The 27,982-nt window shown below is 37.3% G+C and overlaps 2 protein-coding genes across 2 annotated transcripts; both read right to left on the minus strand.

Moving 5' to 3' along the window:
* Positions 1 to 1,924: 1,924 nt before the first annotated feature.
* LOC108673822 (gamma-aminobutyric acid receptor subunit beta-like) lies at positions 1,925 to 11,547 on the minus strand. The gene is made up of 9 exons (XM_018161697.2): positions 11,434 to 11,547; positions 10,463 to 10,548; positions 9,204 to 9,271; positions 7,091 to 7,236; positions 6,524 to 6,681; positions 4,238 to 4,522; positions 3,802 to 3,970; positions 3,338 to 3,484; positions 1,925 to 2,942 (listed from the first exon to the last, which is right to left on the minus strand). Exons 1-9 carry the CDS (start codon positions 11,484 to 11,486, stop codon positions 2,651 to 2,653), a joined length of 1,404 nt encoding a protein of 467 aa, XP_018017186.1. The 5' UTR covers positions 11,487 to 11,547; the 3' UTR covers positions 1,925 to 2,650.
* Positions 11,548 to 15,938: 4,391 nt separating this feature from the next.
* On the minus strand, positions 15,939 to 26,746 carry LOC108673821 (gamma-aminobutyric acid receptor subunit beta-like). The gene is made up of 9 exons (XM_018161694.2): positions 26,652 to 26,746; positions 25,935 to 26,020; positions 25,082 to 25,149; positions 23,497 to 23,642; positions 20,494 to 20,651; positions 19,317 to 19,601; positions 18,155 to 18,323; positions 17,673 to 17,822; positions 15,939 to 17,237 (listed from the first exon to the last, which is right to left on the minus strand). Exons 1-9 carry the CDS (start codon positions 26,702 to 26,704, stop codon positions 16,946 to 16,948), a joined length of 1,407 nt encoding a protein of 468 aa, XP_018017183.1. The 5' UTR covers positions 26,705 to 26,746; the 3' UTR covers positions 15,939 to 16,945.
* Between the last annotated feature and the right edge of the window lie 1,236 nt (positions 26,747 to 27,982).

Genomic DNA, 27,982 nt, shown 5'->3' on the forward strand with positions numbered 1-27,982 from the left:
AGCTTGCATTACACGTGAATAAAATAAACATCAATAATACTCTTCGTTACTATTTTCAATTCGACTGATATTGACTTCCGTTAAGATCCTTAAATTTGTTAATACGTCTCTTTTCATAGTGGTTAGTATCAGTCTCTTTTCATAGTGGTTAGTACCAGTCTCTTTTCATAGTGGTTAATACCAGTCTCTTTTCATAATGGTTAATATCAGTCTCTTTTCATAGTGGTTAATACTAGTCTCTTTTCATAATGGTTAATATCAGTCTCTTTTCATAGTGGTTAATACCAGTCTTTTTTCATAGTGGTAAGTACCAGTCTCTTTTCATAGTGGTAAGTACCAGTCTCTTTTCATAGTGGTTAATACCAGTCTCTTTTTATAGTGGTAACTGGTAAGTACCATTCTCTTTTCATAGTGGTTAATACCAGTCACTTTTCATAGAGGTAAATACCAGTCTTTTTTCATAGTGGTTAATACCAGTCTCTTTTCATAGTGGTTAGTACCAGTCTTTTTTCATAGTGGTTAATACCAGTCTCTTTTCATAGTGGTAAAATTAATCATGGTTGAAACGGAGTTTTGAGAGATCGGTTCACCGTAAGCGTCTTGAGCAAGACTGACGTAAACATGGTTCAAGTTTTTGTTTAAACCGGTGCATTTGTTCGGTATTAAGATAAAAAATAAAGTATTATTTCAATCATCGACAAAAATTACGTGTAGTTGTTGCACAAAGAAAAAATCTGTGAAAAGTTTCCAAATCATAATTTTGATGAAAGATGGGAAAAGAAAATAAATTGATGGAATATTTCAGAAGCTGTAATTATGTGCAATTGAATAAGTTTATTTAAGTCGACATGGATTTCAATCGTACTGAGTTTAAATTGCATCAAGTTTGGTAAGCCAGTCCTTCTTGACTGTAAATCCTTTGCAAAAGAATGTCTGCATCAGAAGACATATACATGTATATGCCTCAGCTGGCACATTAATATTTCATCTAAACTGCTAATCGAAATCGATTGCTTGTATCGATGGTAAAACATATTTGTACCCGGTTTGACGAAAAACAATTTTTTATGAAAAACGTTTATATGAAACGACCAATATGCTGTATGGAAAGCGTCCAATATGCTTTGTATATTCTAGATATATTGTCTGTCTCTCCTCAATGTTCATTTTGCTCGCATCGAAAAACATTGTCCATACAAACTTGGTCCCAGGAAATTATGGAAACTAAAGTAACGTAGCCAACAAAATATTTAGATCTTCACGCGAAAAACATTGTAGGCTTGCAACCGTGACACGGTAGCACGACAAGCGTGGAAAATAAGACTAATGGACTAGTTGGAAAGAAAATCTTTTAGTTGTTTGATTGGTTCTCGAGCGTGAACCAAATATTTTAATTAGTGGTAAATAATGAGACACAACACATCTCTACAAAATCACATACTATATTTGACACCGAAAGGCACTGCGAACACAGACACGGTCAATGAGGTCATAAATATAACACTGTTGTAACTAAAAAGACAAGAGTATTGAATATTTGAATTATAAATTAATGAATTCATCTTAGAAGCTCTTATTTCCAGTGGTATCACTTCTGTAAGATAAATTAGCTTGTATTTATTATATAATAGTCATTAAAGGGTCATGAACTGTTATGATGGAAAGACTAAACTTTGGCCCGATTTATTCAACTTTTAAATTTTGATTTCGAGAACATTTTACATTTTCGGAAGTGAAACGAATATTACCGCAGGTTCAACCGAGCATTCCATTCACAGAATCAACATAACTTCAACACCCAGTACAATTTTGTGAGACTTCACTTATTATAAAATTTTACGCGACCAACTGTCAAAATTCGGAAAATAGGAAAAATCAAGCGGAAAAAAAACACAAAATTACTTAATTTTCGAGAGATATCCAGGGTGTTAATTTTATTCAGAAATGAGCCTAAATACGGTATCTTGCACGCTTTTTCGATCGAATCAAATATCAACGAATGATCAAAACAGTCAATTAAAGGGACTTAATCTGTAGGCTCAATTTTTCGAAGCAGTAAATTTAAGCTAATGACCTCTAAGTTATTCACCTATGTAACTTAGGTAGATTTTAAATGTGGTCAAACAATTAACAACCGAAGTTTCTGTACATTATTTACAATAAACAAATTTATGAACCGTGGAAAAATAAAAGCTTATGGAGAAATTAACTAAATTCGTGAATAAGTACGAAATCGGTTTTTAGAGTTCAATGGTAGGAAGTATTTGAGTTATACCTATTTATTCTTCTTAGAATGATGTCAATGCTATTCAAAATATATTTTTTCTCTATGATTGAACGGACTAATTTATCTATCTATTAGGAAGGCAAATTACCGTTTTAGAAATGATACTGATAAGAATATAATCCATCTGTGATGAGACTAGGCATATCAGAGCAATTCATGACGTCATACTCATTTCCTCATGATATTTGGAATCGATGAAAGTTTCGATTGGTAAATTGATAATAGAGTTGAAATTTCATTGATAACAGAGGTGACTAGACTGGTAGCTAGGTTATTATTCGTTAGTCATATAAGCGTTTTGCAGGAATATATTTTGGGGCTGGAAGACAACGATTTCTATAAGACTGATCCTCAAGATCAGACTTATGCGTAATAAAAGCCCCAATATCCTATGTTGAAAATCATGAAAGCGACGGGGAAAATGACACGTGAGTAATGGTCGATGACAGTGACATCTGTTAATTTAGGGATGCTAGCTTTGGCCTTTGCAGCTTCTTTGCGGATACTGGCAATTAGTTTCTTGCGTGACAGCTGCTTGTTGGTGCTTGACAGGCTACGCGACGACATGTAGTTCCTGTTGGTCCGGAAGGATGGTGGAGACTTCAGGTCTTGAGAATTGCTTTCTCGACTTGAAAGCTTCGAGTTGTGCCGATGTCTGTTGGAAAATATGCGTTTTATTCAGAATCTGTGCATGACATGCTGCTTAAGAAACTGCTTTACCGGGATGGACCCCATGAGATACAAATTATTCTATTGATTAAACCGCATATTTAATCATGATCAATGATTACTAATTCAAAATTGTATTATCTAATACTATCTCACTTTACAGCAAATCTTTAGCTTTCTTTGTAACCAATAACTTGAGTTTAACGACATCCCACTCAACGTTCCCATTATTTCCATTTCTAGAGTGTAGCATCGTCGAAATATGTCGGGAGATGGAGTGGGGCACTCACTGCAACAAGGTTTTGGAGTGCACTGAGATCCATCATGATATTCCACTCCTTAATAAATTCACGTGAAAATTTTTAGTTACTAATTTAGTACCTGATCGAAGGAATCGGACTCGTGGCATCCTGTAGTTCGATGATCTCGTCAGGTTGGTTAGCGACGCCGTCCATCTTGCCAGGCGGATGTAGTGGTGGAGCAGGCTTAGGTTGTTTGGCTGGCTTAACCTTTTTGGGCTTCTTTGTCCTAACATGTAATAAATAAGTTTACTCGATTAAATGAAGATTAATAATCTAAATTCATCTACGGCTACTAGCACTATGTTGCTTAGCTCGCGATACTTTCCCATATAGCATTTGATGTTACCATTAGTACGATGAGATTCTGAGCCCCAAAGGCAGAAGATAAGATTGTCAGTAGATGAGTGTCGGCGCGTTAATTGAAAATTTTTAGAATTTATCAATTTTGAATCTTACGTGCCAATACTTAAACATCGAGAAAATCATTTTTATCATCACATTGACCTCAATAATTATTATGTGCCAAGTTTGTATATCTCTCACTTTTGACTCCAGAATAAGAAGTTAACTGCAGCATATTCTAGCAGAGCAGCAAAGACGAAGACGAAGCACATGACGAGGTAAATGTCGATGGCCTTCAGGTAAGAAATGCTAGGTAAGGAAGCCCGTACACCCGTACTGATGGTCGTCATGGTGAGTACGGTCGTGATGCCTGAACCAAGTTAGGACGTTAAATGGCGAATAAATCTCTCTATATTATTCGATAAATTATACACCAGTTTCACGTAACGCAACGGCATCAAAAATCAGAATAGTGCTTTGCTTTTAGATTTTGTTCCTACGATATTATAGAGTTGGTGTTCGAAGAATGGGACACCAATCCGAACTTCAAATAAAATTCAAAGTTAGCTCTCTCCACCTGATGCATGTAATCCTAGTCTCACTCGCCACAATATACATAAGCCTCATTCAGACTCACCTAAAGTAACTCTAGCAGCAGGAGCTTCATGGTTGATCCAGAAGGAGACCCATGATAAGTTTACGATTATGATACTCGGCAGGTACGTTTGGAAAATGAAATATCCGATGTTTCTGGACAGCTCGAAGGTGATCGTAAGTCGACCGTAACGGCCTGTAGCGAGCTCTTCGACACTTGACGTGGTGTTGTACCCCACGATGGTAAACTGCGGTAGTTCAGCTTGTTCAACGCCCACAACCGCTATATCCTGCCAGTACATGACCAAATCTGCTAAGGTGTAGCCATCTGCAACGAAATAAGTACATTTTCTCTTAAAAGTCCTGAGGGTCTTAAAACAATTTTTGCTCTTATATTAAGTTGTATCAGCTGTAGAATTGGACTGACTTAGGCTATAATGCTATTCTAAAAATGTTTTTAACGGTTCTCATGATTTGGTTTTCTAAATTGGGAAAACGGGCTTCGTGAGCGTTTTTAAATAACAGTGAGCATGGTTAAGAATACTCTACTTATATTTCGCTCATCTTAAAATTTTACCATTTTTGGCTTAGGCTAAAAAATGATTTATGGAAAAATTTTAACTTCGGTACATAAATCAGTATTGAGATTCTGGTGGCTTCCATTTAGTAGTATTGCTGAAGCGAAAAGCGAAGGCCCAATAAGACTCATACAAAATTAGGATTATAGGTCAGAATCTCCAGAGAAAATTTCTCTGAATTAACATCCAATTAATGGTAAAATACCTATTGCTGTCACTACTCTGGAAGATAGTTTAATTCGCCGAAAGTACATAATCCTAGAGTCGGGAATGTGAGGATTATCACCGGAACACAAAACTCTAATCCTGATCTCGATGGTGAAGTTTTGTATTTACTTGATCTCGTATCTCAACGGTTCTGATGAATCAGGATATTCAGAGCTTAATCACCTATACGGCGCAGTTCTGTAAATGCATGAGGTGAAAGGAAACCTCCGATGAACGATCGATTTAGAATAGTTGTGGGTAAATTACGGTTGCGAGCATTTCGGCTACGATTATACGTGTTGTTGTTGTTATAGCCCATCCTGGTAGTGGCGACTAGGGAGGGGGGCGGTGATAGGTCAGTTTTTCCGGGCATTCGGTGCCACTGGTAGTTCCACGACCATCACTGGCTCGCTGACCCGCCAGAACCATTTGGTTGCATTACACAACACCCTGGACAAGCCAGGTACTCATTTATCAACCAGAGTTGAATGAATGGCTGAGTTAACCATGAGCTGAGCTTCCCGGTAGAACTTGTCTTCAGTGGGACTCGAACCTGGGCGCTGGGTGCGAGAGACAGAGTCTCCCATAACTGCACCACACAGTCAACCAATTTATCGATCATCTCGGTTGACTTTTTCCTACTTCATAAGTTTTTACTACGTGAGCCACAATCTTAAGTAGGAAACCTTAAGTAACTGTTTTCCCACTGACTTTGCACGTGTTGAACTATTCTAGATGTCTACAAATCACAATATCTGTAAAAACATCATCTATTTGAGCCAAGTATTAAGTTTCAAGACAAGAGAAGCTAAAATAGTTTTAAGAATTGGCGTCGGCAAGCATTCAACTTCCCTGCTGGCGGTAGATATGGTGCAGCCTACCATAGTAACCATACACTAGACTCCGTTCTAAATTCCATTGCTGTGTTATGTCATTTTAGTTTTGCTAAATGTTTATTAACAGATTTCTTCTCTTAACAGTTATTAACAGTTTTCTTCTGTTAACAGTTATCAACAGGTTTCTTCTCTTAACAGTTATTAACAGGTTTCTTGTGTTAACAGTTATTAACAGTTTGTTAATTAACAGTTGCAACGGCATTGGCTCAGATCAACGCTCCACCAGCATGTAATTTTGCTGCTTCTGAAGCATGGATAAGACAAATCAAATTTCCGATCTCGCTACCTTATAAGACAAAAGAGTGATTATAATTTTATTCAACTTAGGTAACTTTCTTTTATCAATATGTATTATTTTTAAGTATCGATCATTCATTTATATTGATATGCAATACATAATTTCAGTAGCTGCAAAACACGTTCAATTTTTCAGTGATGATGCATACTCATTTTTTTATTGTAATAGAATTAAAAGAATCTTTCTTAATGAGTATAATTATTGGGCTTAAATGGGAGGACGTGACAAGTGTGCTCGTGCCCGCCATTCCCTCACTACTAGAATACTCTCAAACTTAGGTCTCTTTAACGGCGTGATTTTGTGTGTACGTGGAGGTCATTTCTGGTCAATTATCGTGCTAAGATACTCACAACTCAATATCTCGACGGAACATTTCTGCATGTCCAGAGGGAAATAATGAAGGTCCATCATGCATGCGAGTGTCGTGGTGAAGCGCATGCCATACGTGATGGTGCCGTCGCCACGCAACCGAATCATCTTGTTCTTTTCAGTCACGTCGTGCAGGTAACTGAAAAAAATATTACTAAGGCTGGTGGGAGTTCAGGTTACTGTTTGATTGAAAAAACAAGCAAATGACGATTTAACTGCATTAAAAGCATGTTCATCATTGCTCTTTGAATAATTCGTTGGATATTTAAACTCCCGGTAACTCATTGACTGTTGACTGTTATCGAAATCTATTAGATGTCAATATATTTTATGTGGAGAAACTAGTGACTGTTAGGTCCCACCCTTTAATTAGGCCTTATCGCTGAACAACTTATGGGGGAATAAAAACTGAGTTCAGCGGCGTAAATCAGACTGCTTCCTTAATCCGGCAAACAGTTTTCAGCTAAATTTCTAACAAAATTCCTGCACTCTTAGTAAACCATTTCCTCTTGAAGAATATTTGATGAACCGTTCCACCTCAGGCATACCTATTTTTGTCGTTGGCGAAGAACGTGTCGGGCACCCAGATCATCTCGGCGAATTCTCCCGGCAAGGTGATAACTTCGTCGTCTGAACTGAAGGACAGTCGATCGTCTGTCCATTGCTGGTTGAGGTACATAGTGATGGTGTAGTCCTGTGGAAATAAGAGATCTTACAGGGTGGTAATTAGTCACTCGGAAGAAATGTAGGTCTCCGATACATAGTTGCAATGTTGTTCTATTGTTAAAGATCCGGTTTGCTTAAACAATGAGGATGTGGATCCGCGGAACTAAAACAGGTACAGGTACTTGGGGTAAAACTGGTGAAGGTACTCAGTGATGTGCAGTCCTGCGGAGAAAAAAACTTTTTGAGGTATTGTAGAGTTGGTGATTGGGAAGCTGTTTGTGCCGAAATATCTTTTCTATGCTTACAGTTGGAGAACAGTGAGGCAAAGAGCAGGTAAAGAAATAATTGCAAACTTCTTCGGCTGTTCTACCGATAGTCATGCTATATTCGTGTCTACTATGAATGAATATCTATACAAATTCAGAATACTAGTCTGAATTTTGTATATTCTGAAGGTTTATTCGACACAAAGGTTCTTTTAATTCACGCCTCAAGATGACAGAGTATTTTGTGTGGCTATATGTGAGTAGCTGAATGCTGTGCGGCTATATGTTGTGAAGCTGAATATTGAGTAGCTGAACGTTGAGTAGCCGAATGTCTAGTAGCTGTATATGTCGAGCAGCTGTATGTCGAGTAAAAATTACCAATGAGTTCCCCATTATGCGATCGTTCGCGTTTGCCACCAGGCGCTGCAGTTTGACAACGCAAAATACCCTGATAAAGCGGACACCTCACAACCAACGAATTGGCCATTAACGCGAAAATCAGTCCTCGACACGAACTCATGTCGAATTGTCAAATCAACGCGAACTTGCTGACTAGTATAAAATTTGGGCCCAAAATTTCGGCCGGATAATTAGCCCCTCTCTAACTGCTATTGATAAGATTTTCACGTAAGCAGCATCTGAATTTCGTCCTTCCTCATATACAAGATGAATATCAAAATAAATGCTGTGAACACTTTTATCTCATTGTAGATTGTGATAAATGTTATTTTTCATACTAGCCGAATTTAAACACGAGTGAAATTATTAGCACATGAGAGGAATAACTTAACAATTGATATGCTAATATTCAATGCTATAAACATGATGGATCTAAGTATAAAGGTTTCCCCAAAGTTTCGTGAAAATAACAAGATGATTCGATACTTTTATCAGGTTTATTGATGGTGAGATTCTGCACATAAAAACACGAAAATTTTGTAATATGAGATAAACAGGTTAACGTGGTATTCAACAATATGGTTCAAGAATATTACATACAAAATAAATACATTAGACTAAATTAGCTCACCGAATCATCGGAGGAACTGGGGTAAATTTCGAATAGGTAATATCTTAACGAAACGACTAGCGAATTCGAAGGTTGTGTAGTGTCGTAGGCCTATAAATGTTCGATCTATTGAATGACATAAGCTCCTGACGACACCTCCTATTACAGCATTAAAGGGATGGAATCATATGTGCACGAGAAGCCAGTTAACCAGTTCTTTGCACACCAATGTTGGGCACAGAAGTGGCTGGTGCATGATTCAAGATTTTGAGCGATGGGTTTTCGACCTCACTCTGATAACGAAACTCTCACTTATTTTACCAATCAGAATTTTGTGTTTCAATCTCGTGCTTTTCACCGTACGAAATGGAATCCATCGCTATGTTCTACTTAAATTTATCACTTCACGTTGATGCAATGCAATGACGACGAATATATCCTGTAGGATTTGACTTCCATAATGTAGCGTAGCTGAATGGAAACTTTAAAAATCTTAATTAGGCAGAATTCGAAAGAAGTACTTGATGAGCTACAAAGAAACCTACGGCTCTGCAAGCCATTAAAGTGATTTAACTGTAGCCATACGAAGAAAATAATATATAAAAATCTCATGAAGTTCACGCTCTCAGTAAAGCACCATAATTGATGCTCTTTGAACTTCATGCTCTTCCGGCATATATAAACCATTGAATAATATTATCAACGGAGATGTTTACTCACCATGTTCACCTCCGAGATGGAGTCGAATGACGCGATGGTGATGTCCATGCCGATGTAGCAAGGCTCACCTTAGGTAAAAAAGCAAAAGTTTTTCTTTAAGAACTTGCAAATGTTAAAAAGACTGAACAAGAATATTTCAACATTTTTTTATACTCATAGAAATTTTGTCTACAGATCTGCATTCTTAAAATTCTCTAAATTTACTTGGATATTTTCAACATTTTTAAAAATTATGAATGTGAGAAAATTAAAATTAGTTTGCAGGAATTCAAAACTCATCGTAGCCCGCAGTAAATTTTGAGAGAAAATCCTGATATTATTTAACATCCGCATCTTAAAAAAATAAGCTCAAAAATATATTCCAGTAAAAATTTGAGCCCAACGCAGTTATTTGATTGGTTTCAAGAAGAAATAAGTTGCTGACATTTATGATGTTTCACTAATATAATTTTGATACTAAACGATCTGGTCGAATTATTTTATCATAGACGATTTCGGGTGGAGCGAGTTAATCCTGAATACGAGGTAACCTTTCATAGTTCAAACTTTGCAAACCTTTCCAAGAGTCACTGTTTGAAAATAAGTCGCTAATTTCGAAAGTATCTAATCTTATCTTTGAAATAATGTCTAATAATTGAAATAATGTCAAATATTAATAACCCATTAATGAGTCAAAATAGAGTTACATTGTACCAGAAAAAAGTGTTTTTCGGCAGAGCCTACATTCCCCATACATGAGCTCTTCTCAACCCACATTAGGCTTGCTATAAAGAAATTGAGGCATACCCAACTTCTCGATGCTTCCTATTTACTCGATGCTACATAATTCACGCTCTGAAAAGCAGCCTTCGGTTTGCCGATTAACAAAAATGCATTAATTAATTAACTTGGCCTCAGTTACCAACCTTTGTACACTCAAACCTGTCCATCAATATAGCAAGATATATACTCATATAGTTTCGAAGAGACTCCTATAATAATTAGGAAAATACTAATTAAGAATCAAATAAAAACTATTTAAATAAATATACCTTAATTACATTCCAACGGTAATTTTGTTATTCAACAATAGCCGGAACTTTGACCTTAAATCCTATAGGATTTTACTCGGTCACGTGCTTTACGGGATCAAGTGGCAGCATTCAGTGTTGTTTAAAATCACTAAAGAATGACTACTTTTTGTAATAACATTAGTAATCACATAGACATAACTGACTACTATTCATCAAGGAGTCAATGAGCAGATTTACGACACTCACCGCCGAAGTTAGGGCGCAGTCTGATGTCATAGTCGGTGAGCAGCTCTGCGATGGTCTGCTTAACGTCGTTGTTGCGCGCCGCGTGCCTGCAACATTTATTGGTCTGGAATTATGTTATTATTATTATATTAGTATTATTATATTATTATATAATATGTAATTTTTCACTCACCAAACTATCGATCAGCTGCTCAAACACGGCAAATAATTGTTAAGCGATACGCGGTTGAACGAACGAGGTGCGAGTAATTCGGGTAATATTTTTTTTGCACATGGAAACCCTGAAAATTTTGGCATAGTTATAGATTTCTATTGGGGAAGCTAACAGAAAACCTAACCTAAATAATAAGATATATAAGTAGTAAATTTGATGATATTAGGTTGAAGGAAAGTAAATAATATCTAATATTGGCGATTGGAACGGAATACTCGACACTGCCTACAAGAGCAGGCATAAAACACTTTTATATTAAGAGCCCATGAGATCAAAGGAATACATGGGTTTTTCAATGACGAAAAATGCTCAATAATGTTCAGTGTTTAGCATGCATGACTAGGTTATCATATTAATTACTACTGAAACTTCAGTTATTAATGAGCTGAAATGCACAAAGGCAGTATTGGCTTTTATCCCTATAGAAGCAACAGGTGACACGTTTGCATCAGGCGCTGCAGGGGCTGTAGCAGCGGGCGGTGCGGCATCGTAGCCACAAGAGGCATCTCGTGCAATAGCAACAAAGTGTACAGCGAGTCTGGCAGCTGCTGCGATATCTCTGCCAAATTTACCCACAAATTTCTCGTTGGCCTCCGTCGCTCGACACCTCTGAGTCTCAATTACTTCACGATTCCTTTACATCAACACAAAAAACTGCCTTGAATTTCCGCGGTTACACACAGGATTGTTAATGAAAGTAATTAAAAAAAACCTACATATACAAAATTAAGTCTATGAAATTTCTCCGATTACTCACCCATCACAAGCGAAAAATGCCAGTAATATAGATACTGGCAACATCAGCCACATGGCTGAGCCGAGTTCTCGTCCGCGCGAGCAGCGCGCGCCTCAACCCTCCCTCACTGACGACCTCTGCCAAACTGAGGGTTTCCCTTCTCCTGCATAGAGGACGCCACATGCTTATTGGGAATTATTATTTTCACTTAGCTATTGAAGTTTCCAAAAATAAAATATTAGCATATGTGATTTTTTGGGGCTGCCACAACCTCGAATGCCGCGAAATTTCCCTCCTCAATCAAAAGTAATCAAGACCTACGCTCAAGTCGAATTAATATGCAGGGCTAATATGTTATTTATTTTAATTCATCTTTCACGTGCTATTTACATAATTTTTGATAGCAAATACTGCACTCAAATGTTGAAATATTGTCAGAAAACTTCCAAAATAAACGGATGCATCAGAAATGTACTCCTTCGCTCACGTCTGATCATTTCAAAGGTACACTTGAAAAATCTTCATCAAGCGATTAATGCAAGCGATTAATGTTAAGGTGATTATTCTCTTGTGCTTGATCGGGTGAAGAGGCATATAAAGAAAGCTCCGTAAAAGAAGGAAGTATTTTTGAGATAAATGCTGCAAATTATCACTAGTTTATGATTCAAAGTATTGCAAGCCGGTCAAATTTCCCCATTTAATACGATTGCCGTTTCATTAGTTCAATTTGAACGTGCGCAACGTTAAAGGTATTTTTATGATCAACGAAATAATAAATCCACAATATGCACGCTTATAATTGAATTTTCTGTTAAAATTACCACAATCGCTTAGCGTACAATAAAATTTTTATTAAGAACGAGCAATGAAATTGAGTTTGTATTAATCAACGAATTTGAACAAATGTATGTAATATATTATGTGGTAATGAATAACTTCGTCAGAGGCAATATTCTTACCTGGAAGTTACTGAACCCCTCATTTTCGGTATTTAGGAGTCTCTTTTCATTGTTATGACTTCATGAAATCCATTCGTTTTGCATCCACATACAGACAGTGGTCAACTACCGCCTCATCAAGCCGTAACCTCAGGCAGAATACATAAAACTTACGACATCCGGATAAGGTCCCTGAATTTCTGCTCATGACCGGGTGGAAGGAGTACGTTTTTGTTCATTTTTAGAAGTTATTATGAAAAAACGAACTTATTTTAAAATTATTGACCAGTAAGATACGAAGATTAATGTCCGAAAAGTATTTCATAAACAAATCTTTTAAATCTTTTGACATAACTTCGGTCGCATGGCCGAAATATGGAAGAGAATAATAAAGAACGTTTCTATTATCAGGCTCTGGAACAACTTCACTGTTTCGCTTAGACATGATGTTCTTAGTTTTGGTAAACACCAAGCCAGAAGGAAATCCAGTAAGCGAGAAGATATTGCCCAAAAATTCAAATTCAGAATGCATCGCATGGAAAGTCGAGCAAATACGAAAATCGCTGTATAATAGTGTTTGAAGCCCGTTTCAGCTGTTTCGACTACACGTAAGCTGCCACTTCTGTACAGACGCTGCCACATGCCTGTGATAAAGCGGTTTCCATTCAAATGAGTGTAGGAATGAATCAATGCGACAAAAATGGATAAATAAGCACACATTAAGTGATACTGAAAAGACATTACAGAAACATTTATTATTTTGCGTTGTTAAATAATTCACTGGAGGCTGGTAAACGAATAAGATGTCTATTACATGAATGCATTTAGGTTAAATGTGAATAAATTACATGTATTTTTTAGAAACTAATCGGAAAGCAATTTTGACCATAGAAGATTGTACATGACTTCTGTATACAAGATCGTTCTAATTAGCCAACAACGCTCACTTTTCCTTGCAAATATTTTCGTTAGGTAAACACAAGGATTTTATATGCTACTGACACAACGCATTTGGAGAGACGAAATGAATTAAGAAGCAGTTTCGTTGTAAACAAGAAATAAGTGTTAGTGCCTAGTTTTCATGTAATATCATTACAAAATATTGAAAAAGTTATCGGAAACGCTCTTTAGGTGCTATTAAAATTATTGCATAAAATTTTCGTACAAATCCCCCTTATGTCGTTGCACCCTTGTAACAATTTCATCTTATGGATACTTGACTGTGTGGTAGTAAAGTCCGCGGAGTTTTGAGTGAACCCTTAACGAACTTTAGACCCGCCTTCGCAAAACTCATAGTGAATTTTTTAATCGATTTTAAACCATCCATTGAAGGTGTTCTGAATATATATTTAACATAATGTTACGCTGCCAAAATTATTATTAATGTTCAGGTTTCAGTTGACATCTTATTTCGTAAAGGAGAAGCTTTTTGCAATGAAATTCCGTGAAATGTCAAGAGTTTACCCAAAACACAGTAAAATTTTTCATGCAAGGATGATCGTGATTTGTCCCATTGACTAAATTAAAAAAAGGAATATGTAAATTTCATCAAATTAGAATATTTTGAGTGTCGAATACAATTTATTTCAGCTTGAAATTTGAATATTGTTGATGATGTATACTTGAGGTAATATTCTATCAACGTCAGCTCGAAGTTACGATTTACACTCTTGGCTCAAATAATGACTCGTATGTTACGAAGAAAACGTTTAAGTAAAAAATTATTACTGGTTAATCATTACTCAACAGGTGTATTTAAGTCCATCCCATTTACCACGATTACGACTAGAAAATACAAATAACTTCTATAAAATTGCCCCAGTGAAAGTAATAACTTTCAGCAACGAGTATGATTTATCAGAGGATAATTCAGAATTCATCCAAATGAAGGAAGATTCTGGCGAAGATTAGACCACTGATTTACTAGCCGTTGTCCTTGAAATCTAAGACTAGAATTTATTTATTAATAAGGTGGTAAATTTAAAAACGGATTTCTTTTTTCTTATTTGATACGCTGGTGCTTTGGAGTATGTAAATTGCACATCCCAGACGGACTAAATGAAGCGGCGCAATTTTTGTGCTACACTGGCAGCATTTGCAGCAGTATTTTGACTTTTGTTATGCGGTTCAGACAACTTTATTACAATATTACCATATGAATGGTTTTTATTTTTCAGTATCATTATAATAAATGTAACTTTCATCATCGTCGATTTCATTATCATTATGAATGAAAGTTGTGGGGTAAAGTGTCTCAACACTAACATTTGAAGTGTCAGTACAATTTTCAATAGTGTCAGCATTGACAATATTTATTTTTTGTCAATATTTTTATGATCCATCCCTGTCGATGACCATACAACTCAGACTGTTGCTTTTTTGCAGGGCCCAAATTTTCAGCCAGGTCACCAGTGTCCTAGCGAGACAAAATAATTGTTCAATTCAGCAAAAACGCTGGTACACGACATCGGTAAACTGCAAGGCTCTTACTTTCATTCAAATCAAGTTAGCCAAGAATGTGCCGAGTTCTCTATAGCTTAAGATATCGTCGTACAGCACTGATTTTGACTTATCGCGCACATGATATTATATTATCAAGTCTTTTATCGAATTAAATGCACTTGAAAATCATCATATTCATTGTATCCAGTAACCCCTCTAGCCAGTCCTTAACAATACCAGAGGCTGCGGTCGCATCTGCCTTCTCCAGAACCTGGAACTGTCTGCCACCTTCCGTAACATCGGCTCCTGCTTTGCAGGTTTTTCGCCGTCGCCTAATCTATAACGTGGAGCCTCTAAAAATCAAGTGTTTAGTAATATTTAGCCGTTTTCATCATTTTTCGTGTCAACTTATTTTTCTCTTGCTATTTAACTTACGTGTAATGTGCCCTCGAATTTTGTTTGAACCAGACGCCACGATAACCGCTCCGTAGAATAATAACAGTAATAATTGGTCCCATTAACCCTCTTCCGCCGTCTGTCACTCTCCGGGAACATTAATTTCAACTTATATTATACAGAGAACATTTTAAAGTTGTCGTACGTGGCGGCCACCATCAGTGCAAGTAATTTTGCTCACACTATATACATCAGTGCAAGTAATTTTGCGCTCACTCCTATTTGGGAAGAAGGCTTGTGACAATATTGCTTCAGTTACTCATGTAAGGCGGTAAAGAGTTAAATAAAATAAGAAAACAGAAGTAACATTGCGAACCAAATGTTCATATCTTTATTTTAAAATCAATGTCGGCTTGAAGTCGTGACACAGTAGTGCGCTAATAACAAAACTAATAAAAATATTACTAATAGTCTTTTACTCACGATTTTGACTTCTGTTAGAAAGAAAATCTTTTAGCTATTTGATTGGTTCTCGAGTGTAAACCAAATGTTTTAAAAAGGGTAAATAATGAGGCACAACACATATCTACTAAATCACATACTATATTTGACACCGAAAGTCACTGCGAACACAGACACAGTCAACGAGGTCATACGTAAATGGAACACTGTTGTGGCTTAGAAGATAAAATTATTGAATATTCAAATTATAAATTATCAAATTCATTTTAGAAACTCTTAATTCCAGTGATATTATTTTGAAACAAAAATTAGCTTGTATTTATCCAATAATATTCATTGAAGGGTCATGAACTGTTATGGTGGAAAGGCTGAACTTGGCTTGATATATACAACTTTTAGATTTTGATTTCGAGAACATTTTACATTTTTGGAAGTGAAACAAATATTACGCAGGTTCAGCCGATCATTCAAAGAATCAACATAGCTTCAACACCTAATATAATTTTGTGAGACTTCACTCATTATCAAATTTTACGTGATCAACTGTCGAATTCAGAAAATAGGAAAATTGTTAGCGGAAACACATTAAATACGTAATTTTCGGGAGATAATGCATTCCGATTGTCAATTTTATTCTGAAATGAGCCTAAATATGGTATTTCGTGAGGTTTTTTTCGATCAAAGCAATTATCAACAAATGGTCAAAACAGTCAATTCAATAGACTTAATTACTCGAAGAAATCAATCTCTAAATTTTTATTCTCTGTTACTTGAATAGATTTTAATGCGGAAACTTACCAAACACATTTGCTATACATTATTTACAAGAAACAAAATTATGAACCGTTGTATTTGGAGCAATTAACTAAATTAGTGAATTAGCACAAATCGCTTTTTAGAGTTCGATGGCAGCAAGTTTTTGAGTTTTAATTTTTTTATTAGAATGATGTCACTGCTATACAAAATTCACTTTTTATCTGTGATTACATGGACTAATTTATCTATATATTAAGAAGGCAAATGACTGTTTTGGAATTGACAATGGTTAAAATGGTTAAAAATAATCTATCTACGATGAGATCCTGCATGTCAGAGCAATTCCTCATGACGTCATAAACATTTCTTCACGATATTTGGAACAGACAAAGAAGTTTCGATGGGTGAAAAAATTTCTCATTGATAATAGAGATGACTAGACTGGCATCGAGGTTATAATTCGGTAGTAATATGAGCCTTTTGAGGAATATTTTTTGGGGGCTGGAAGACAGTGATTTCGGTTTGCCTCAAGTTTAGCCTTATGAGTAGTAAAAGCCCCAATATCCTATATTGAAAATCATGAAAGAGATGGGGAAGAAGACACGTGAGTACTTGTCGATGACATTGACATCTGTTAATTTAGGGATGCTAGCTTTGGCCTTTGCAGTTCCTTTGCAAATAGTGTCAATTAGTTTCCTTTGCGACAGCTGCTTGTTGAGGCTCGACAGGCTACGCGACGACATGTAGTTCCTGTTGATCCGGAAAGATGATGGAAACTTGAGGTCTTGCAAACTGCTTTCCCGGCTGAAAAGCTTCGAGTTGTGCCGATGTCTGTTGGAGTAGAATGTGGTTAACTCAGCATGCGTATAACTTGTTACATGAAAAACTGCTGTATCGGGATTTACCAAATAAGTGAACATTATTTTTATTCATTATCAAACCACAGAAGGAATATGAATGAGGCAATGATCAATGATGATCCACTATAAATCCTGCTCATTTTACAGAAAATGTTTAACTTTCCCTGAAACCAATAACTTGCGTTTTACGACATTCTACATTCAATAACATTGCGTTATCATAATTGCCCTTTTCAAAGTGTTAAAGTGTAGCATCAAAAAAACTCATTTCTGGGCATTTCCGAGATGGAGTGGAGCACCCACTACAACAAGGCTCTTGAATGCACTAAGTCCATCATGATCTTCCACTCATTTATAAATGAGTGGACTAAGTATTAATGAGTGGACTCAGTTACTAATTAAGCACCTTATCGAAGGAATCGGACTCGTGGCATCCTGTAATTCGATGATCTCATGAGGTTGGTTGGCGACGCCGTCCATCTTGCCAGGCGGAGGAAGGAGTGGAGCATGCTTAGACTTAACCTTGGCTGGCTTAACCTTTGTAGGCTTCTTCATCCTAACATGTAATAAACAAGTTTACTCAGTAAAGATTATTCATTGATCCACGGCTACTAGCACGATATGCTGCAGAGCTTGAGGAACTTTTTTAGAACTTTTTCTAAAAATGTTTATATTCCCATCGTCAGCCTGCTATAAAATACTGAGCCATATGGGCACTAGGTTGAAAGAATAGTCGTCAGATGAGTAGTTCGGTGTGTTGATTAACTAATTCTAAAATTTATCTGTCGTGAATCTCACGAGCTGATGATGAAACAGTGAGTAAAATAGTACACCAATACATTAACCTCAATAGTTGATCACATGTAAAATTTTATTAGTGTATCTCACTTTTGACTCCAGAAGTTGTAGTTAACGGCAGCATATTCTAGCAGGGCTGCAAAGACGAAGACGAAGCACATGACGAGGTAAATGTCGATAGCCTTCACGTAAGAGATGCGAGGTAGGGAAGCCCGCAGACCCGTACTGATGGTCGTCATGGTGAGTACGGTCGTGATGCCTGAACCAAGTTAAGACGTTACAGGACAAATAAATTTCTGTACATTATTCCATAAACAATACCGTAGTTTTTCACGCAGTGCCACGCGCCATTTCAAAATTTCAAGTATTGTACAGGGTCATTATAAGTGATGGACCCAATTTGGCAAAGTCGAACATACTAGAGCATAAATTCAAAATGAGTAATTTATACACCAAAGGAAAGAGAAATATTACAAAAAATTTTAACCTTGGCATCTTGCTGTCCCGTTGGCATCTAGACACCCGGAACTTTTTTAATCAGTCACTTCCTGAGCATTGGGTAGGACGCAAAGGAAATTAAGATTTGGCTCTACACTTCTGGCCACCGAGATCACCTGATCTCATGTGACCATTTCTTATGGAGTTACGTCTATGAAGCTGTTTACGTCCCGCCTCTACTATCAACTCTGTTTAATTACGTCCAACCTCTACCAGCAACTCTGTTTACGTTCCGCCTCTACCAGCAACTCTGTTTACGTCCCGCCTCTACCAGCAACTCTGTTTACGTCCCGCCTCTACCAGCAACTCTGTTTACGTCCCGCCTCTACCAGCAACTCTGGATGAATTGAAGAACCGTATCACTGCCACGGTGCACTCAGTAACAGAAGATATGCTTTCTCGTGTATGGGACAAGTTTGGCTACCGTTTAGATGTTTGCCGTGAAGCACAAGAGAGACATATGGAAAATTTATAAATATATAAAAAATTGAATATTTCTCTTTCCATTTGTGCATAAATTATTAATTTTTAATCTATACTTCAATAATTACTAATTTATTAAATTAGATCCATCACTTAAAATAACCCTATACTTTGCTTTTTAATTTTGAATCTATGAATTTTGTACCACAATCAATTTTGGTTATTTATTATGGTAAAGAAATCGAATTCCAAATAAAACCCAAGTTGGCCCCTCATCGCTCAATACTGCAATACACTCGCTATAATGAATATTAGCCTCATTCAGACTCGCCTAGAGTACATCTAGCGGGAGTTGATTCATGGTTGATCCAGAAGGAGACCCATGATAAGTTTACGATAAGGATACTCGGCAGGTAAGTTTGGAAAATGAAATATCCGATGTTTCTGGACAGCTCGAAGGTGATGGCCAGTCGACCGTAACTGCCTGTAGCGAGCTCTTCAATACGGGACGTGGTGTTGTATCCCACGATGGTAAACTGCGGTAGTTCAGCTTGTTCTACGCCCACGACCGCTATATCCTGCCAGTACATGACCACTTCCGCTAAGGTGTAGCCATCTGCAAAGACATAATATTTTTTTTTAATTTCGTGTAGGTCTTTATGCAAATTCGGCACCTGGCAAGTTTCATCATTTATCTAGGAAGACTGAGCAAAGATTATTCTCGTAATTTTCGTTTCAATAAACATCCGATGCATTGGTTTCCTAAATCATAAAAAATGCGTTTCATGAGCGCCTTTATAAGAGCTGTGAGCATAGCTATTGATGTGTACGGTATTGATGAGTACTTCACTTTAATCATTTAATTTTTTAGGCTAAAAAGTAATTGATGACAAGTATTACACAAATCATCACTGAGATTGTAACAAGTGAATTTAATTAGAATTAGGCGATTATTTATGATTGGTACGCACATGGCCGGTAAGCTTAATAAGCTTTATAATATGAAGACTCGAGGTATAAAATGATTTTTACCAGGAGCCCGAAAACATAACTGAAAATTTTCTTCTTGGTATAGAATTGATTTGATTATTTAAAATACTTTCTAGAGCGTTTTCTTACCATTTAAGTACCTAGTTGATTAATAGAACTAGAACAGGAGAACTATCAGCATTATGCAACTGAGGTACCTTCCTTGCATAAATATTTTAGTATTTTTCGTCCAAATGTATTTTCGTCCTGATTTTTAGTCTCGATCATTCTTTTATGTTGTTTCGCAATACATCATTTCAGTAGCTGCAAAAACGTTCAATTTTTTGTTAATGTGTATTCATTCTTTCATTGCATTAAAATTAAATTAATCTGTCCCAAGGAGAAAAAATATTTTGTCTCCAGTGGGGGAACGAGACAAGTGTGCTCGTGTTCGCAACTCCTTTACTACTATGAGTTTTGGTGTGTACATGGGGCTCATTTTAACCTTTTCTGGTGAATTATCGTGCTAAGATACTCACAACTCTCTATCTCGACGGAGCATTTCTGTATGTCCAGAGGGAAATACCGAAGGTCCATCATGCACGCGAGTGTCGTGGTAAAGCGCATGCCATAAGCGATGGTGCCGTCGCCATGCAGCCGAATCATCTTATTCTTCTCCGTCACGTCGTGCAGGTAACTGAAAAAATATTGCTTAGGTTGATGGGTGTTCAGTTTACTGCACGATGGGACAGACAAACAAGTTTTATTTAACTTCTTTACAGTATTTTTTATCAGGATACAGTGGGTGCAAAAAGTATCCGACACAAAAGAAAAACTTATTAATTAATTAAAGCTTATTCAACATAATAACATAAACAAACAATATTCTCATGTAAATTTACATGGGAAATACAAATATCATATCAAAACAACGATATCGTTAAATGTTGACTTGATAATTACAATTTTGTAAAAGTCAAGGTTCAAAAGTATCCAACAAATCGTAAAAAAATTTGATTCGCCAATAATTTCTCATCCATTATGTTCAGAGGAAATTCTAGAATCAGAAAACGTTGGAATATTCTAGAATGCAAAAGAACTTCATAGAAGTCATACTGAATGCAGTCATTCATTAACTGGCATCGTTATTAGAAGGTGACCTAGATTTTACGCTCGTCAAATATGCATAAAACTGCAGAATTGTCTGACTGAACCGGAAAAACAATTATCTGCCACACAGAGAAAGTTTAGTCTGTAGAAAAATTTCATCTGTGTCAAATATCTCAATATATGATAGTTGGTGATAATGTTCGGAGGTGGAAATCATTCCATCTTTCGATTAGTCTGCCTCGTTTAGGAGGGCGTCCTACAAAAAATCATGACCGGACAACTAGGAGTTTAGTTCGAAAAGTACAAAATAATCCTCGACTGATCCACTCTGAACTGCGAAAAGACTAGCAATCAAGTTGGACTTTGCAAGAATACAATGACAGTTCTTCGAAAGAGAGGATTCCACTCTCTGTCACCAAGAAAAACCCCTCTCTCGAAGGAAATTCACGTAAAGAACCGTCGGAACTTCGTTAAAGAATACGTGAGTATACCTTCAAGCATTTTGGATAAATTATTAGGGTCAGATGAGACCAAATTTGAGTTATTTGGTCGGAACTGTCAGTCGTGTTTGGAGACAGATATAGAATTCTGTGTTTCACCCGAAGAATACCGTCCCAACAGTGAAGTTTGGAGGTGGCAGCATAATGCTCTGGGATTGTTTATCTTCTGCAGACCCTGGGGAATTGGAAATAGAGGTTGATACAGCCTGCTTTATCAACTGCGAAACGTATCGGGGCATTTTGTGAGATGTCTCGTGAAGTCAGCAGAAAAAATTGAACCTTCCTCGAAGTTGGATATTCCAACAAGACAATGACCCTAAGCACACGGCTAGGGCAACTCTTGCATGGCTTTAGGGGCGAGACATTGAGTTATTGGAATGGCCAAGCCAATCACCTGACCTCAATCCGATTGAAAATCTGTGGCGGGAATTAAAATAGAGGGTGCAGGAGAGAGATCCAAGAATTCTTATCCAATCGAAAGAAATATGCAAAGAACAGTGGGCTAAATTCCTAATAGCATAGGTGTTAATCGTGTGAACAAGTATTCCAATAGGTTAGAAGCAGTTTTGACTGCTAAAGGTTACATGACGAGGAATTGAGCAAATTTGTTTACTATGTGTTTGTAATGTTGTATGTAGGTTGCCAATTCCCTGCTTGCATTCAGACCGTATAGATTAAGTATACCGGCGCTGATGTAGGCCGAGGCTGGTAGTAGCAGCTGGGTCAATCCCGACTGGCGTACTGGTGCCTCGCTTGGAATAGAAGTGAATAGAAGTGTCGGCACTGAATAAATAGGCCCATGGCCTGTTGCCGATTACCTGACATTCGCCTAGGTGAGCCGTATTTTGTGTTACTATTAAATACTTTTGTATTTTGTTACCGTATTTCGTGTTCCTGTTACTGCGACTTTTTGTGTGTTTACTGATAGGTGGCTTATATCATGAAGAAATAATGTGGTGTCATGTAAGGCCGTTGGTAGGGTAGTCATCAGGCGTCTGAATTACCAGCGTATTTAGATGTTCATTTTTCTCCTACATAGGATCAAGAACTTTGTCCCTCAACTAGCTCGCTCTCTCTCTCTCTCTCTCTCTCTCTCCTCCGCGTCTTAGCTCCGTAGTAGACTACTTGTTGAATTTGTTACTTAATAAACTTTGAGAAACTTGCAGTTGGTCATAAATCCCGTCCCGCCTTAAGCATTGCTTCGCAGCCAATTGGGCAGCCAATTCAGCTTCCGGTCATTGGTAGGTGAGACAAAGATGGTCAATGCGAACCGTTAGGTGAGGTTACCGGTTGGTTGCTTGGTGGTCGAAGACCGGATTATTACAGTGTCGGATACTTTTTGAACCATGATTTTCACAAATTGCAATTTTAAGTCGACATTTATTGATTTTGTTTGATATATTTGTATTTCCCACGTAAATTTACGTTAGAATAGTGTTTGTTGATGTTATTTTGTTGGATAAGCTTTAATTGAACAAAATTTTTCCTTTTTGTCGGATACCTTTTGCATCCACGATAAATAAAAACGAAGCAACGATAAATATCTTATCATTGCTTCGTTATCGTTATTTTAAATTCAAGCTCCCACGAACGCTTTGATTGGTTTTCGAGATCTATTAGAAGTCAGTATTTTTATGTGGACATAGTGACTGTTTGCAAACTTAAGTTTCTTTTACGCCATGAGGTCGCATCAGGGACCCATCGTTTGGTTCCACTGCTTAACTGGATCCCATCCTTTAACAACTGAGATGGGATGAGAAAAACTGTGTACAGAGGCGTAAATCAGCATGCTTCCTGAATCCGGCAAACAGGTCTGCTAATTCATATACTAACTCATGACTCGTACTAGTCCTGAGCTCCTAGTGAATATTTTCCTTCACCGTAAGACCACAGCGGCGTCCAATTGGACGACTTGGTCAATCTCGAGCATACCTGCTTTTGTCGTTGGCGAAGAATGTATCGGGCACCCAGATAATCTCAGCAAATTCTCCCGGCATTGTGACAACTTCATCATCTGAACTGAAGGCTAGTCGTTCATCTTTCCAGCGCTGGTTGAGATACATTGTGATGGTGTAGTCCTGCGGAGAAAGAAACTTTCTGAGGTATTGTGAAGTTGGTGATTGGGAAGCTATTTGATGCAAAGATTTGAAAAAAATTGATGACAACTCATTCGGCAATGCTTCCAAAGTCTTGCTGAATGCGCGTCTACAGTAGGTGAATGTCTATACAAATTAAGAATACTTCTGTAATATTCGGCCCAAAGTTTCTTTTAATTCCCGCTCGAGATGCCGAACATGTTATGCAGCTGTAAGTTACGAAGTTGCATGTTGTGTAGCTGAATTTTGAGTAGCTTTACATTGCGTAGCCAAATGTTGGGTAGATGTATTTTTTGGTATATAAATTTTGAGTAAGTATTAAAAACGTGTTGCCCATCATGCGATCCTTCGTGTCCTTCGTCCTTATTAGCGCCTCTGGTATGACAACGTAAAATACACTAATGAAGCGGACACCTCACAACCAACTATTTGACGATCCACGCGAAAACCAGTCGTCGACAGGAACTTACGTCGATTTTTTCGAATCGACATGCATAAACTTACTGACAGTCGTAAAATTTGGGCCCAGAACTTCTCCTCAATCACAAGCCTACTTCTAATGAGCATATTTGCATGCAAGCTGCAGCTGAATTTCGTTATTCTTCACATACTGGATCTTATCAAAAAATATAGTTATGAAATTTTGTGTCTCATCGTAGATTTGGATAAATTTCGTTTATTCTTATATGGGTCCAACTAAAACATGAATATAATTATTAGCACATGAGAGGAATAACGAAACAATTGATATGCTAATATTCAATGCTAGAAACAAGGTGGATCTAAACGGAGACTGATAAGAGTTAGTACGTGAAACTAATTTTTGGTCTCCTATTAAGATCAGTACGTATTAAACCAAATTTATACCAGTTCTTTACACACAATGCCTGGCACAGAGATGGCTGGTGCATGGTTCAAGATTTTAAGTGATGGGTTTTCAACCTCACTTCTGTCAACACAGCCCCGATAAGGGACCTCTCACATGTTTTACCATTCATTATTTGAAGTTTCAATCACGTGCTTAACACCGTACGAGGTAGAATCCATCGCTCTGTACCTACTAAACTTCTTTACTTCACTTTGATGGAATGTAATAACGACGAAAAGATCCTCTAGGGTTTGGCTTTCATGAGGTAACATAGCTCGATGTCGATGCGTCATGATTACAGAGGAACTTTATAAATCTCGATTTGGCAGCCTTGAACAGAAATATTTAATGAGCAACATGGAAGCCTACGGCTCTGCAAGCCATTAATTAATCTGTAGCCATACGAAGAAAATAATATTTAAAAATTTCACAAAGTTCAAGCTCTCAGCAAAGCACCGTAGTTGAAACTCGTTGAGTCACTACGATCAACTTCATGTTGACTTACGGCAGATATAAGCCATTAAATAACATTATCAACGGCGAGTTTACTCACCATGTTCACCTCCGAGATGGAGTCGAACGACGCGATGGTGATGTCCATGCCGATGTAGCAAGGCTCACCTTGGGTAAAAAAAATGTATAACTCAGTACTCCTCACTGCAGTGAGGGACAGAGAGCTCATTTTCTCGTCGACGAAAACGTGGTGACGGACGGACAGACGAACATGGCGAGCACGATAGTGCATTTTTTTCATAAATGAGAAAATACGCTAAAAAGCAAGTTGCTTTTTTAGGAACTTGAGCTTGACGCGAATTGAGGCACTCTTTAATTACTCGATGGTTTTTTTTTCATTTCATCGATGCGCCATAATTCCTGCTCTAAAAAACAACCTTCCTCTTGCAGAATAACAAGAATTCATCGACTTGGTCTGAATGATCAACTTTCGTATACGCATGACTGCTCACCATTAAACCAGGATATGTACTCATGGTTTATGATATGTTCCATAAATAATTATGAATATAATAATTAAGAATAAAAAGCAGAGCAACTATTTCTTATGAAATTCTGCACAGAGCTTTCATTATTCAGCAACCAACGCAACTCGGAACTTAGATTCTATAGGATTTCACTCGGTCTCGTGCTTGACGAGCCCACGTGACCCAATTTACTATTGTTTTAATTGTAATTTTGTAATTATAAAAATAATTGCTAGAATTCATCAATTATAATTGTTATTCATCACTGACGGGCTGCATCAAGAAAAAGTAATGATCAATCTTTAATCCAGTACTAGGGCGTTATTTTATAGTTGGATAAATCGGTTCAATATTCTTTTGCCCTCTTTTAAAATTTCGAATTTATCCCGAAATTATATGCTCAATTGACAAATTTACGACACTCACCACCGAAGTTAGGGCGCAGTCTGCTGTCATAGTCGGCGAGCAACTCCGCGATTCTCTGCCCAACGTCGTTGTTGCGCACCGCAAGCCTGCGAAGTAAATAAGTCTAATATTCTGAAAGGAACGCAAGAATTCACTATATTCTTTTACTTGACGCTGCCGACAAGAGCGTTCATTTAACACAGTTAATATTGAGAGCTCATGAGACTACAGGGATACACCGGTTATTCAATGACGAATGATGTTCACTTATGTGCAGTGTTCAGCGTCCATGACTACGCCATTTTCTTAATACCTTCTTAAATTTCAGTTATTATTGAGCTGAAATGAAAGGGGGTAGTGCAGGCTTTCATCCCTATGGAAGCAACAGGTGACGCGTGCGCTGGCGCTGTAGCAGCGGCAGTTTTTGAACTATCATTTGGTGGAGGTTCAGCAGCGGGCGGTGCGGCAGCGCAGCCACAAGAGGCAACTCGTGCAATAGCAACAAAGTGTACAGCGAGTCTGGCAGCTGCTGCGATATCTCTGCCAAATTTACCCACAAATTTCTTGTTGGCCTCCGTCGCTCGACACCTCTGAGTCTCAATTACTTCACGATTCCTTTACGTCAACACAAAAAACTGCCTTGAATTTTCGCGGTTACATACAGGCTTGTTAATGAAAGTAATTAAAAAAAACCTACATTTACAGAATTAAGTCTATGAAATTTCTCCGATTACTCACCCATCACAAGCGAAAAATGCCAGTATTATAGATACTGGCAACATCAGCCACATGGCTGAGCCGAGTTCTCGTTCGCGCGAGCAGCGCGCGCCTCAACCCTCCCTCACTGACGACCTCTGCCAAACTGAGGGTTTCCCTTCTCCTGCATAGAGGACGCCACATGCTTATTGGGAATTATTATTTTCATTTGATTATCAAAATTTAAAACTATTGGCTTGTATGCTTCTGAATGTTACTAAAACCTTGAATGCGACAAAATTTCCCTCAAATCATTAAAATTTAATCGAGATCATCGGCTCATACATATCAAGTATGTAAGCTGTATTTCATTTGTTATTTACATAGTTTTTTCTTATCAAACATAGGGTACAATTTTTAATTTATGTCTAAAAGACGGACTAAATTAATTGAAGCATCAAGATTGAATTCAAATGCTTAAGTCTGGTCAATTTTGGTTTATTATGATCTACGAGCAGTTTAATCGCAATTTTCAAGTTTACAATGAAATCTTCCATTGGAATTTAATACAGTCGTGCAGCTTAAAACGAACAGTAAATCAAGAATGAGCAGCGAAATTGTATTTGTACTAATCAACAATAATAAAACCTTAAATTGTGTGGAGATGAATTTCCTTGTTGCGAGAAGCACCTTGATTTTATTGAAGCCCTCATTCTATTCTAACTCTACCGCTGCTAGATGACTCGGCGACAACTTCAAGCACAGCAGAGGATATGACATCCTGGAGAAGGCACAAAATTTCTGTTCATGAGCGAATGGTAGGCGGAAGTTACTGTACATTTTTTAGCGTTATTATCAATTAAATTTCCAACTAAATGATCAATGAGAAGTGAAAGTGACTCCCTCAGCAGGTAAATTGGAATTTTTTTTTTGATGTCCACTATTTTATTTTCCTAAGTGCTTCAATAATTAACACTAACGGCTGCAATATCCATAGTCACTTGCTGAAATTTGTGCTCAAGTAACTTCCTGTCACTTCAATCCAATAAAAGTTTATAAATGTGATTCTTTAGCATCCGTAGCTGCAAATTTAATCAATTTTATCCGTTTTGTGCTGAAATTGGGTAATGTTGATCGAAAATGATCATCCTGGAAATACTAAACCAATATATTTAAACTATGTATGCTTGATCATAGGTCATATATATATAGGCTTGATCATGAACTATCGACTGCTATTATCGAGTTTTCCATCAATAAACAAATTTTCAATGCATTATACGGATATATCTAGGCATTATATACGTAGATACAGCGTTTAAGAAGGCAGGCCAGAAGCGTGGTGGCGGTAAAGGTCACACCCAGCGGACCGT

Source organism: Hyalella azteca, unplaced genomic scaffold, assembly GCF_000764305.2.
Source record: "Hyalella azteca isolate HAZT.00-mixed unplaced genomic scaffold, Hazt_2.0.2 contig7695, whole genome shotgun sequence".
Taxonomy (NCBI): domain Eukaryota; kingdom Metazoa; phylum Arthropoda; class Malacostraca; order Amphipoda; family Hyalellidae; genus Hyalella; species Hyalella azteca.